Consider the following 13,418-nt stretch of genomic DNA (forward strand, 5'->3'; position numbering starts at 1 on the left):
TGCAACTGCTACTGCATTTTTTTTTTTGCCCTTCACAGGTAAGCAACTGTTCTAGATTTAAATAAGAAATTAGTTTTCCAATCTGATGATTTTGAGGTGCTGCACAGCTTATTGATTTACATTGTTTTCCTCTGCAACTCCCCTTGTAGGAAACAACCGTAATCTCACTGTTTTCCCATCTGCATCTGAAAACATATATTATTTCTGTGCTCTCTGGAGATGTTACTGTTTTGAAAACAAGTTAGCCTTGTAAAATGGATTTTACCTTAACATCACAGACTTGGTTTGTTTGAGTTGGATTTTTCTTGGAACATCTTTATTTTTTTTTCCTCTTGGTCCATGATTGCCATGGCAACCTGTTAGTTTAGCTAAGCTTTTTTTCCTAAAAGCCATTCAGCCATATAAAAGTTAATCCTGCAAGATTAAATAAAAAAAAGATTCTTCTAAATTAAAAAAATGAAGCTCTTGGAAGCAGGACTTCTACTCATATTTTTTTTTAACGTTTCTATTGTATGGAGTTGCTGAATTCTATTACTGCCTTGTGTGCTGTTTCCTGCTGTGAACAGGGTGTAGTTAAACATTTATGAAGAAGTGAAGTGTGTTAAATCTAATCTTGTCCTTATTGATGTCTCTTAGTTGCTTCTGGCTCCTACACCTTACATCATTGGTGTTCCAGCAAGTTTCTTCCTTTATAAACTGGATTTCAAAATGCCTGATGATGTATGGCTTATTGACCTGGATACCAATAAAGTAAGTGATATGCACCAGGACTTGAGGCTTTGTTTCCAGTGGACTGCACTCTTTCATCAATGTATCTGGGGAAAATTTAAGAATGCCTGTTTTTATAGGGCAGCCTCGGTCTGCCTTTGTCATTCCTTTCATAAATTTCAGAATTCCATTGCTTCTCCTATTTCAAGGTTCCTCTTGCTTTTGTTTGAAAGAAGTTTGTTTTCAGTTAATCAGTCTGACTAATTCCTGTGAAAATAAATCATCAAAGAAATGATGTCTTTTTGGGTAACTGTGACCCTGTTTTTTATGGTGGGAAGTCAGATCTGGCACAAGGCTTCCAGCAGCATTGGTGTTGTCTTGATTCAAATGAGACCACTTTCTGTTGTGGCATAAGCAAAACTATTTCAGGGGAAATGTGTGTAACATTACTGAAAATTCCAAAGGATGAGTGGGTTCATTCAAACTTCTCTCTGCCCTCTCCGCCCTCTCTTTCTTTCTTTTTTTTTTTTTTTTTTTCCCCTGGCCTCTATTGCTTTGTCTGTGGTGTGTTGGAAGTGTAGGTTCTGGTAGCTACCAGAAGTAGCTTCTGGTTTGGAAATGGCTACACATAGGGATTTTTTTTTTTAGTCTGCTGCTGTGTTTAATTTCAGGTAATTGTTCCCACAAATGCAGAATCTTTGCCATTACTGCCAGAGCCAGAAGCTTCAGAGCTGAAAAAGCATCTGAAACAGGTAAGGGGGACTTTGGAAATAGGACATAGTTCAGGAGAACTCTGTAGATGTACTCTTGACAACTGTTCTGCTGTATTAGACTAGAATTCAAGTTAAAGCAAAACATGTTAAAAGCAGGTGGGTACTCTTGCACGTCAGAAGGATGTGGGTAGGATACCAGGAATTAGAATACACTTGTTCAAGCAGGTGCCTGTCAGTCATGGAAGGAACTTCCCCTCTGGATGTGGAGATGGGCGAATCACTGGAGTGGCCAAATGAAGAAAAAAAAAAAATCGGAGACTTTCGTCTTATTTTGGATCTCTTCATGGCTTCTCCAAAGATTTCATTGTCATCTTTGTTACCTGTTTCATCTTCTGCTGTCTCTGCTACTTCCACTTCTCTCATTTGTTGCGGGATCGCAGGACTAGGAACTTTGTGTCGACCTGTTTAAATTGCCTGTTTCGTGAGTGGCCATATAAAAACTTAGCCAAGCCTTTGAGCTTGGGGAGCAGTATCAATTGAAGCAGGTGCTAAGTGGTGGTTATCCTGTTGCTGCTTTTCTTTCTTAAAACAGAGTGTTGATGTGGAAGAATGGCCACAGAGATGTGTCATTGCAATTAATTTCTTGGCCAGGAGAGGGATAATTTGAAATGTGCTTGGACACAGCAGACTGGCTGTGTTTCCTGTGGTTATTTGTGGCCAACTTGGTTTTGGTTGGTACAGAAAGTTCCAGGTTCCTCCTTTACATAACCATATGGGCTTTCAACTCTGACTTCATCTGTCTATGTATGATCATCTTTGTTTCCCCTCCATTCACAGATCTGTGTGTGAGGTCTCAATCTCTCCTCTCAGATCCTGCTAAGCCATTAATCAGCTTGGGTCATCCTGGCTGATCGTTGTCAAGCAGGTTTTATCTTTTATTTCTGTTTTTCTCATGCACGCTGCATGCAGTATCTAAAGGTAAAGTGTGTTACTGACCTGGTGAGGTCTTTCTCTTTCCTCAAAGACCAGGAGAGCAAAGTGTGTAACCTTTGTGATACCTTAGTACCTCCTGATACCACAGATGGAAATAATGCATTGCTTGGAGTTGTTAGTTCCATCTTTCCCTGCTACTGCCTCACCCCTTGAGATTTCAGGCGCTATTCAGAAAAAAACTCTCACTAGGGCAAAGCCGAATATCAGAAGAATAAAATGTGACTTGCTTGAACACCTTTTTAAAATTCTCAGTATTCACCCAAACATAGGGAAGACTCTTATATTCTTTATCAATAAGAGCTGACTATTGGGGATGGAGAGGGAGGGCTGCTGGTTGATGTACAAGGTGGAGAGGACTAAATTGAGGGACTATGGCACCAAGGTTAACACCCTGGTTTGCCTTTGGGTCTTAGTGTCAATGAAAAAAAAAATGTAGGACATCTACTTTTAAATTACAGTGGAAAGCCTTTCTACTTTCCAAAGAAACTGTAGCTACGTATGGATGTTTGGGGGTGGGGCAGTCTGACCTCTTTACCAAAATATGTTTATTTTGTGATCCTTTTTATTTCCTCTCATTTGTGATACCTGGTAGTAATAGATTTATTTTTTTTCCTCCATCTGTTTCTCTGTGGTCATGTGTTCGTCTTGGCTCTGATGGGCTGCTGCTGTTATCATATGATCTTCCATCTTGCCTCCAGTGTCTGGTTAGCATGACTGCAATCACTCAGCAACAGCTGCTCACCCCTGACAACAAGGTTCTTTATTTTACTCTTTTCCCTTCTATTTTACATTTTATCTTTTCCTTTAATATTTTGGTTTTGCATTTACTTATTTATTTGTAAAATAAACACACAAGGACTCTGTGGGCTTAGGGGAGAAGTGATGAGTGTTTAGGATTGTTCTGATTCTCTGGGACAAAATTCCTAGTCATGCTGCTCCATGCTGCATTTCCCTGAGGATGTTATAGGGGCTGAGGAGGATGGTAGCTTTGTGGAGAGATGAAGACCTAGTTCAGATGGAACGCGAAATATTGCAGGGATATGCAGATATTTGTGCAGACATATCTGAACACTGTCCTATCAAGCTCACCAGTCTACCTGCCAAGGTGCAAGGCGGGTTTCAAGCCTTCTACACACCAAGGTGCATTCAAACTACGCACGTGGAATAACTCTCCTACAAATTGTTGAGAATGCCCTACAGCTAGTGGGCAGATCAGTGCGGTCTGTTTTCACTCAGGAATGATATAGCCCTGCAGGGCTGTGTGCCACATTTTGCCTGGCTCTACAGCTGTCCTTTGTTGAGGAGATGGTTTGGATAGTGCACGTAAACAAGGATAGAGATATATTTCCTGGATCAGTGCAGAAGAGATGGTTTAAGACACATGAAGGGAGAATACTCATTTGCTGTGATTGCCTGGAGGGCAGGGCAGCTTTGCTGTCAGTCTTGTTTCTTAAATATTTTTTTCTTACTGAGCTTATATATAATGTTGTCCTTTGTCAGGCCCTGGCCAGCATGAGTCTGAATACTCAGCCCATTCTTAATCTAGAAAAGTTTCATGAGGGGCAGGAGGTGCCATTGCTGCTGGGAAGACCTCAGAGTGACTTGCAGTCCACTCCCTCCACAGAATTCAACCCTCTGATTTATGGCAATGATGTGGACTCTGTGGATGTGGCTACCAGGTGAGGCTGAACAGAAATGTGCTGCTAAGTGCTAACTTTTATAAAAAGGTTGCACTTGAAGGATTATAAAAAGGTTGCACCTGGGAGTACAGATGCTTCTGTGGTCCCATGATGGAAGCAACATCTTGGTTCTGCTGCAGATTGTCCTTCATGTCATGGGTGAGGGGAAAAAAGAGTAGAATTTACAGTGTTTGTATCAGGTCTGTTAAATGCTTGAATATAACTATACATCTTAATACGAGGCTTTTTTTCTTTGCGTTTTCCTATAGTTCAGCCACTTTACCCTAGACTGATCAGTTTGATACTGTCTCCTCAGCTTAAATTACAAGCTTTGAACTACAAGAAAACTGAAGGCTATATTTTTACCTCAGATAGCTGGTATGAGAAAGGTGTCTCTCCTTGGATGGGTCTTGGTGCTGGGGTGGTGAATTAAAGTGATTTAATTATTTATTTTAAGAAGTTTTCTGGGAAGACAACATTTTTGCTTTGGGTTACTATTCTTCAGAGATTTGAGACATTTCCCCCTGTATAACTCTTACTCTATATAACTCTGCCTTCTCTGGTTTTCTTTGTTGTTGTTTTTTATTGTAATCTGATATATTGCCTTTTTTTTTTTTTAGGGTTGCTATGGTGAGGTTCTTCAATTCGCCGAATGTTTTGCAAGGGTTCCAGATGCACACTCGTACTCTTCGTCTATTCCCACGACCAGTAGTGGCCTTTCAGGCTAATTCCTTTCTTGCCTCTAGGCCAAAGCAAACACCTTTTGCAGATAAGCTTTCCAGGACCCAGGCAGTAGAATACTTTGGCGAATGGTCGCTCAACCCTACTAACTATGCTTTTCAAAGAATTCATAACAGTAAGTCTTGGTCTCAGCTTTCCCACACAGTTGGTAAACTGCTGGAGGTTAAACTGCAGAGGGATTCTAGGAAAGAACTTCTTATTATTCCTGCTGGGGAGGGTTTTCCAGTTCAAGGAACCTTATTCTATTTTCATATGTTCTGATGGGTTTCTACTGTTACCCCTGCTATTAGCCTCCCATTTTTCCAGTTAATTTTCACCTCTCATCTTGTTTGCTTGCAGAGAAGTAGTTTTGTAGGCTTCTAAGGGCAAAAGTGATCTTGTCCTTTGTGCAAGCCTTTCCAGGGATAACCTCACCAGAGATGAGGCCTCTAACACAAGGGAATGAGCTCAATTAACTCTTCTTGTTTCCTGTGCAGACATGTTTGACCCAGCACTGATTGGTGACAAACCCAAGTGGTATGCTCACCAGCTGCAGCCCATCCACTATCGTGTCTATGACGGTAATTCCCAGCTGGCTGAAGCCCTGAATGTCCCAGTAGAGAAGGAAACAGACTCTGATCCAACTGATGACAGGTTAGTGGAAAGCGTAACTCCAGTCACTGCAGATATTCTGTCTTCCTGCTACTGCTTTTTTACTTGCAGCTGTTTTCTCTAGCCTCATAGGTTACTGTTTCATTTCTTCCAATTGATGCTCTGGTATCACAGTAACCTCGAATTCCTTTGCTGTTGCCTTCTCAAGCCTTCATTTCACACAATTCTTCATTTGTATTTTGCTGCTTTCTTTTGCTATGTATGTCTCTTGCTATTTGACACGTCCTCGCACTGCAATTCTTTGTTCCTCCAAGCTGCTCTTTCTCATTTTTTCCTGCCTTATTACTACATTTTTCTTGCCCATCCTACCATTCTTTCAAATCTCTATTCAAAGCACATAGCTACGCAAAGCTTGTTAGTATTACCTAGTGTCTGATACCTTTTATGTATTCAATAAATTTAAAATAACTTTTTTGTTATGGTGATTTTTACTAGATTAGTCAGTTTTGCATCCAAATTTATTACCTTTCAATTTCTATTAGCCCATGAGACCTTTCAGGCTGGGAACTGTTTGCTTTTTATGTTCCGCACAGCACTAGTGAAGTTGACAAAGTTGGATGTATCATTAGTTTAAAAAGGAAGCACTTTCTCTTGCAGTTTCCAATACCTTTGAAGCTTCTGCCTCCAGCTCCACTGACAGTTCATACACTGCCCACCTATGCTTGATCTCATTAATTTTGCTGAAAGCTTTTAATCTCTTTGTATGTTGTCTCTTCACCTGTCTCAAAATTGTTTTATTTGCTCATACTGTTCATAAAGCCAGCCGGAACTCCTGTCAAAAGTTTGTTCGCAGGGCCTGTAATATGAGATTGACACCTGTGCAATCAGTGCTGATGCACATCTTTGAAATACTTGACTCTGCTGTTGCTGTGCTGCCTCTCATCTCTCCCTCACTTGTCATGGCAGTGGCAGTGACAGTGTCGACTATGATGACTCAAGTTCCTCCTACTCCTCCCTTGGTGACTTTGTCAGTGAGATGATGAAATGTGACATTAATGGCGATACTCCAAGTGAGTAACTCTGGGCTGTACTTTCACTTAACCCAAAAGATTCTTCCTTCCCATTCACCTGTGCTCTAGCAAAAATGCTACCTCTAAGTCTCTGTATCAGCAAGGTCCCCCTCATAGTCTCTCTGAGGTAGAGGAGAGTATTTTTCTATCCAGACCAAAAGAAGGGGCAAAACAAAGATACTTCTGCCTATAAGCAACATCTTCCAAAGGATGCTGGGAGAGAGAAACGAAATTAGGTGCTGCTGAACAAAACTGGCTTGCTAGGTCTGGGCTGGACCTGCTGCTGCTGGGAGATGTGGTACAGTGGGAGTGGCAGAGCACTAGCTTTCTCCTGCCTCTACATACTGGTCCTCAGTGCTGACTTGAATGAACCACTTATCCTAGGGAGAACAGAAAAATCATTATTTGTGGTTTGTATGGAGGCTGCAGCAATAGTTTATCTTGTGATAGTGAGAAGCTATCACTTCTTTTAAAATCTGTATATAGAAACCACAATGCATTTCCCATGTCCCAAGGACAAAAGATAATCACAAGTTGCAGTGAGGGAAATTGTGGTTGGAAATGAGGAAAGCTCTTTGCAGTGAGCATGAGTAATAGGCACTGTAATAGGTACCTAGAGAAGCAGCAGGATCTCAAGCCTTGGAGACTTTCATAACTCAGTGAGACAAGGTCACAGGTAGCCTGTTTGGACTTTGAAGTTAGCTCTACTTTGAGCAGGCAGTTGCAATATGTGATCTCCAAGAGTCCTTTCTAACCTCACTTTTTGTGATTTTTGTATCTATCGAGCAGTCCTCATCAGCCATTGATCTTTAGATGAACAAAAAGCTGAAGAAAGCAGTACTCTTTAATGCAAAATTATGTATTTCCAGATGTTGATCCCCTGACTCATGCAGCCCTTGGTGATGCGAGTGAAGTGGAATTTGATGATTTTCAAGAATATTCAGGGGATCTGGATGAACCGGCCATGGACAGTGAGAACTCCCAAGAGAACAACCAGCCTCGTTCAAGTTCCAGCACTACAGCCAGTAGCAGCCCCAGCACTGTCATCCATGGAGTGAATCATGTGTGTACCGGGATGAGTTCAGCCCAGAGATCATACATGGTATTAGGATATGCAGAAGGGGAGAATGCATGTGGTTCTGGCTGAGGAGGGCAAAAGCTAGTAGGACTGAAACCATGTGCAGAGTAGCTGGCATGCTTTTTCTGGACTTTCTGAACAAGGTTGAGTCTGTGGAAGTGTCCTACGCTGGGACAGAACAGTCCTGCATGTGCAAGCTCCCACGCATTGAAAAATACATTATTAACATAGACCTCGAGGGTGTGACTGCTAGAATTGCTTTTAAACAGTTTGGAAAGATCTGATGTGTTAGAGGAATGGGGAATGCGTGAGGGTTTTAAGAATCTTCTGATCACTTAAGAAGAAATGGAGTTGCTTCCATTGCCACAAAGCAACTTTCACAACTCAGTGAGACAAGGTCACAGGTAGTCTGTTTGGGCTTTGAAGTTAGCTCCACTTTGAGAAGCCAGTTGCAATACATGACCTCCAAGAGTCTCTCTAACCTAAATTTTTGTGATTTTTATATCTATTGAGGAGTCCTCAATAGATATAAAGATGGTAGAAAGTTATCCCAAGCTAATGTTTAACAGATCTATTTTACAGTGGAGATCTACAGATAGATCTATAGATCTATTTTACAGTGGAGTAAGCCACTACCTAAATGCTGCACAAATACTGCAGTGTTTATGAAACCCTAGGTTAGAACCACTGATAGAGATGATGGGATGGGGTTGCAAGGCATTGCAAGAACCCTAAACACTGCCCAGTTTGAAATAATCGTTCTTTTCATGACATTCAGTTGGATGTATTGCAAATTACCAAACAAGTCAATTATTTGGTTGGTCCACAGGAGTCAGCAGATTCAGCAGAGATGGAAGACAAGATAGTTGCTGGGTTTTCAAACCATATCCCTTCCTTGCAACTACCACCAAACTTTCCCAAGATGAGCTTGGACCATCGTGAGAATGACAGCCCAGCCGGCAGCATGAGCTCTGCAGAAGGGGTGGTGAGGAAGCGAGAGTACGACAACCCCTACTTCGAACCACAGTATGGATTTCCTACAGAGGATGAGGATGATGAGCAGGAAGAGAGCTACACCCCAAGATTTAACCAGAATATCAATGGAAGCAGGCAAGTCTCCTGCTCTTCTATACTGCATTTGGAAGGGTTACTGTTTGCTTCATGTAGTTTAACATTCCTTCTCTCACATGTTCTTTGCAACTTAAGTTAGTCGATACCATTTAACGCTGAAATTCTGCAAAAAAAAAGTTTGACTGCAGGCAGTTACTTAGTTTCCTCAATTTTTCACTTTTATTTAACCAATAGGAGCTAACAGAATTACCAGTGTTTCTGAGAGGTGTTCTAGGGTATCACCTGCTGATTCTTGGAAATATCTGAGGTTATGAAGCCTTATCTCTTGGGGGTAAGATGTGAGGGGCATCTTATAGTGACAGACAACATTGGGTTTTCTTGTTATTAGTGTTAAAGCAGACCCCTTCCACTCCTGATCCACAGATGCCCTTTTACAGACAAACTTTCAATATACCCTGAAAAGTAATAAAAGCCTGAATACAAATATTCTTCATCCATCTTCCCCTCCCTGCCTTCATGTTAAGGGCAGTGTGGTGACAAACAGTGAGAAATGAGACTAGCTTTTATGATTTGTGGGAGATAATGCTGTTGATTGGGAAGAATGCTTATAACACTTGTCCTTATTTCTTTAAAGGTCTCAGAAGCTACTGCGCCCAAACAGCTTAAAACTGGCCAATGATTCTGATGCAGATTCAGACTCCAGGGCCAGTTCCCCAAACTCTACCATCTCCAATAACAGCAGTGAAGGTTTTGGGGGCATCATGTCTTTTGCTAGTATGTACTAATCCATTAAGCTGTTTTTATCTTTCATTTTAGAGATTAAAGAGAGGTGCAATAGAGAGGTGGCTAGTTAAGAGGATGATTAAGAGATAATTAAATTGTCAGCAGGTCACTGGAAATTGTTAGGAGTCACAGGACCTTTTGACTTACATTGCTGATAACCAACGTTTTTCTTACTGAAAAATACCTAAAGCATTAGTTAGACAGTTAGACCCTTGAGTTATATGGCATTTGAGATACAGATCATATTTTTCAAATATGTTTTAATAATAACTTCTACAGGTATGGAAAACTAATATAGAGTTTTGCTGAATGAAAGAAAATATAATTAACTGAGTCTTGTGCTACTGTGGGGAGCATGGGAAGCAGTTTGTGGCAATGGGGAAAATGCGTTGGAAGTTTCTCGTAAAGCAATTATTATTTAGTCTGCTTAGATTATTCTTTTTAGCCTTATTTTAGCAGTTATGCTCATGTTTTACATGAACATCCAGAGGTTTTAGAGATAATCAACTTGTTCATCTACCTGACATGTCTGCGGACAGCCTGAAAGCTTGAGCAGATGAGTGTGCATTGCTATGTTATTAAGATCTTTAAGGGGAAAAAAACCCACATTGTTTTCTCTCTATAAATAGATAGTTTCTGTTTTGAAGTAAACTTATGTAGCAAATTTATGGAGTTTCACAAGACTTTGCACAATCTTCAAGGTTACATACTTTGGAAACTTTTTCTCATCTTGTTTTCTCATGTGATCCTTGCCATTCATTTGGTCCTAAAAAAGAGAATGAAATTAGACACAGTCATTGTGAGGCAACCTGTAATGCAGGAAGATAAGTGAATATTGTTAGTACATTGTTGGTACCAGGCTCAAAGATAAAATGTCTATAATTTTAACATAAAAGCTAAGAATTAAGATTTTTATACAGATTGGAATAATAAAATTACAGCTGTGTTGCATCACAGATGAGATGATTTACTTCTAAGGTTCTAGGTACTAAGGGCCAAGGGACCTTGGCTAAAAAGGCAAATTGAAGGAAGTTTAAGAGGTTTGGGGGTGTGCAGTGAGATAGGCATTTAACTGTTTTCTTCTTCTGTCATAGGCAGCCTGTACAGAAACCACAGTACAAGTTTTAGTCTGTCCAACTTAGCCCTACCAACCAAAGTTGGGAGAGACAAGAATACTCCCTTTCCCAGCCTAAAAGGTAACCATTTTTCTATGTCTGCTACAGCCATTAACATTCTTGTGACTGAGGACTATGCCTTCTAGGCATTTAAAGGCATTTTGGTAGTTTGGGCTAGTGCTTGTGTTGGGTCTAGCGTTTCTCAGGTGGTCTCAACAATTAGGTTGTTTTGCAATGGGAAACTTGCTAGTCTCTTAAAGGATGCAGAGTACATTTGGGAGTTTTTTTTTTTTTCCTTCACTTTGTTTGGTTTTATTTTTAAATACTTAGCATATAGAATGGGAACCAAAATCTGGGTTCTACTTTCTCACTGACATCTTCATGATTAGCTTTAGGCAACTTAAGCCCCATTTATAAGTGCGCGATAATGCTTGCCTACCTCCTGCGGGGCCTGAGGTCTGTGTAGGCTTCGAAAGTGTTAAGTCTTTTCAGCTCACCAAGTGGAAAATTGCCTGCTCAAAGTTGAGTTATACACCTGTGCTTCAGCTCATGCAGAGTGAAGATCCATCCCAAACTTACGCACACAGTCTTCTAATTGGAACGTCTTCTGTTTGCAGTATCATTAGAGGATGTGACTGAAGAGAAGCTAGAGAAATAATCTTCTTAAAGTAGGGAATTTAGCCAGCTTGGTTATCCTTGCACTGAATGGGGTAGTAGAAGGATGATTTCAGGCATGGTAGTGTTTTAGGGTTGAGACCTTTTCAGTTAGTGAACTAGGGGGAGCTGTTATTTTCCTTTCAAGTTATTCTATCTGATTAGATCTTGCCGCTTTTGTTTTAATATGTTGATTTATTTATTTTTCCTCCTCATCATTTTCATCGGTAAAGATTACTTTAATCTGGAAGTGGGAAGGGATGTGGATGAAGGTTGGTATGATGTTTTGCTGACCTCTGAGCTTGTAGAAACAAAGGCCAAAAGCTGGGTTTTGGGTTTCTGCTTTGGACTTTGTTTTTGAGACAAGTAAATCGTTCCCTGTGTGTAAAATGAGGAGGAACAGGACTGGTATGGTGAAAACACTAGCAGAGACTTTGTCCAGCTGTTTTTGACAAGATTCTGCCAGTTGGTTGCATTTTCATGTCCAATTGTGCAGGATAAGAGGCATACTTCAAGTCAGGGTTATTTTCATGGGTAAACTTCTTAATGACTGATTCCATGCATTGGAAGAAAACAGTGATGGGTTTTGCCATTCCATGTTCATGCTTTGTGCCTCATCTTCTGCAGTCTGGTGTTCTTTTCTTGAAGACTGTAATGCTGTAGGGCATTTAATATTACTGTACAGCTATGAGGATGAAATTCCCATGGAGTTGTGTGGTCTGTCCATGCATGTGCAAGGGTGTGTATGTGTTTGTTCACCTCTGTGCGCATGCTGGCTCACTGGGGTTCCCGCTGGGCACGTTGTTTTTCAAACGTGTTTTGTCTTTGTTGTAAGGATATAAAATTGCTGACTCTTCCTACCAAATGTGTGTGGTACCCTGTGTTTGTGACTCTGTAATGGGAAATGATGCTGGGACTCCATCTCATTGCTGCTGTTTTACTTTTCATCTTCCTTTTTTATTTCATGCGCATCCATTGATATTGTTCTTTCCTCAGTGATGCAGACATTTTTGATAGTGCCCTTGAAATGCAATGTGTGCAATAGTATCCTTGGAGGTGCAATGCATTGTTTCTGTGATGCCCAATTTCAAGTCAAGCACTATCTCCTGGTGATGAGCCTTAGCAATGAGGCTGGCCCTTTTTGTCTTGGGCTTTATCATCCTTCCTGCTCTAGTGTCTTTGGGTTTTGTTTTGAGGGAGGATTGGGAAGAAGCTGGTAGTTTGTTACTGTTGTTTTTTGGTTTTGGTTTTTTTTTGGTGCTAATGGTGGGGAGTGTAGATATTGTAGTACACTACTAATTGTATATTTTGTGTCCCAGTATTTGGGTTAAATACTATAATGGAGATTATTACTGAAGCTGGCCCAGTAAGCAATGAAGGTGGGTTCCCTACAGCATGAGCTGTGCATGATGTACCAATTTCCAGCATTCCCTATGCCTGACTTGGGGCTACCTTTCTCATTGGGTAACCAGTATCATATGATCTATACTAGTCACCCCCAATGCATTATGCTTTTACATATAGTGACTAATTTGAAGATGGTTCTTGTTGTGGAACTGCATGCAGAGCAGCCAAACTTTTCCCGCCTTTCACCTCCTGCTGCCATTTCCATCTTCTCTTTTTCTCTCTGCATTACTCCCATTACTGTTTTCTGCCGATGTGTGATGCTAGAATATGATATATGCTGCTGCTTTTTTGGAGTTTCCATTTTGTTTGAAGTCTGTTATCTGTAATCCTAATAGGTGTGTTAGCCAGGCTTAGCATTGCTTGTTACTGTTCTGGAACAGTGTTTTTTCCCTTGCCCCTACCCCTCTTCCTCTTATCTTGTCTTCTGTCCTGTTTAGGGAACAGACGAGCCCTTGTGGATCAAAAATCTTCAGTCATCAAGCACAGCCCAACAGTGAAGAGAGAATCTCCATCACCTCAGGGACGAAGTAGCAACTCTAGGTAGTGTGTGTATGTATGTATAAAGCGTGTTGCAAAAGTCTTCACATTCCTGAGTAAAGATGGCCAAATACAGCTGTTGAAAACTATGTAATACTTTCTGTAGCTTTAAACTTGCACAGATAATTATCGAAAAGATTTTTCTATGGATGGTCTTTAAGTTAATAGCACATACGTGTGTTTTCCTGTGCTCCAGAGTATCCTCTTTTGGTCTGAATTCCAAAAATATTCTAGGTTCTGAAAGACCCTGCTTTAACTCAATATTTCACCTTTGTAAT

At 40.7% G+C, this 13,418-nt stretch overlaps 1 protein-coding gene across 1 annotated transcript in view; it reads left to right on the forward strand.

The window, feature by feature from the left end:
* Nucleotides 1-13,418, forward strand: part of MADD (MAP kinase activating death domain) — a 63,805-nt gene that overhangs the window by 18,001 nt on the left and 32,386 nt on the right. Inside the window, exons 6-19 of the mRNA XM_088520546.1 lie at nt 637-750; nt 1,380-1,460; nt 3,113-3,169; nt 3,915-4,093; nt 4,714-4,949; nt 5,311-5,467; nt 6,392-6,495; nt 7,365-7,558; nt 8,403-8,683; nt 9,279-9,418; nt 10,522-10,623; nt 11,430-11,468; nt 12,516-12,575; nt 13,041-13,143. Of these exons, the coding sequence (XP_088376672.1) occupies nt 637-750; nt 1,380-1,460; nt 3,113-3,169; nt 3,915-4,093; nt 4,714-4,949; nt 5,311-5,467; nt 6,392-6,495; nt 7,365-7,558; nt 8,403-8,683; nt 9,279-9,418; nt 10,522-10,623; nt 11,430-11,468; nt 12,516-12,575; nt 13,041-13,143 (1,847 nt within the window). The remainder of the gene's footprint in view (nt 1-636; nt 751-1,379; nt 1,461-3,112; nt 3,170-3,914; nt 4,094-4,713; nt 4,950-5,310; nt 5,468-6,391; nt 6,496-7,364; nt 7,559-8,402; nt 8,684-9,278; nt 9,419-10,521; nt 10,624-11,429; nt 11,469-12,515; nt 12,576-13,040; nt 13,144-13,418) is intronic.

This window comes from Tinamus guttatus, unplaced genomic scaffold, assembly GCF_059628265.1.
Source record: "Tinamus guttatus ecotype Peru unplaced genomic scaffold, ASM5962826v1 Tinamus_guttatus_pri_ptg000089l, whole genome shotgun sequence".
NCBI lineage: Eukaryota > Metazoa > Chordata > Aves > Tinamiformes > Tinamidae > Tinamus > Tinamus guttatus.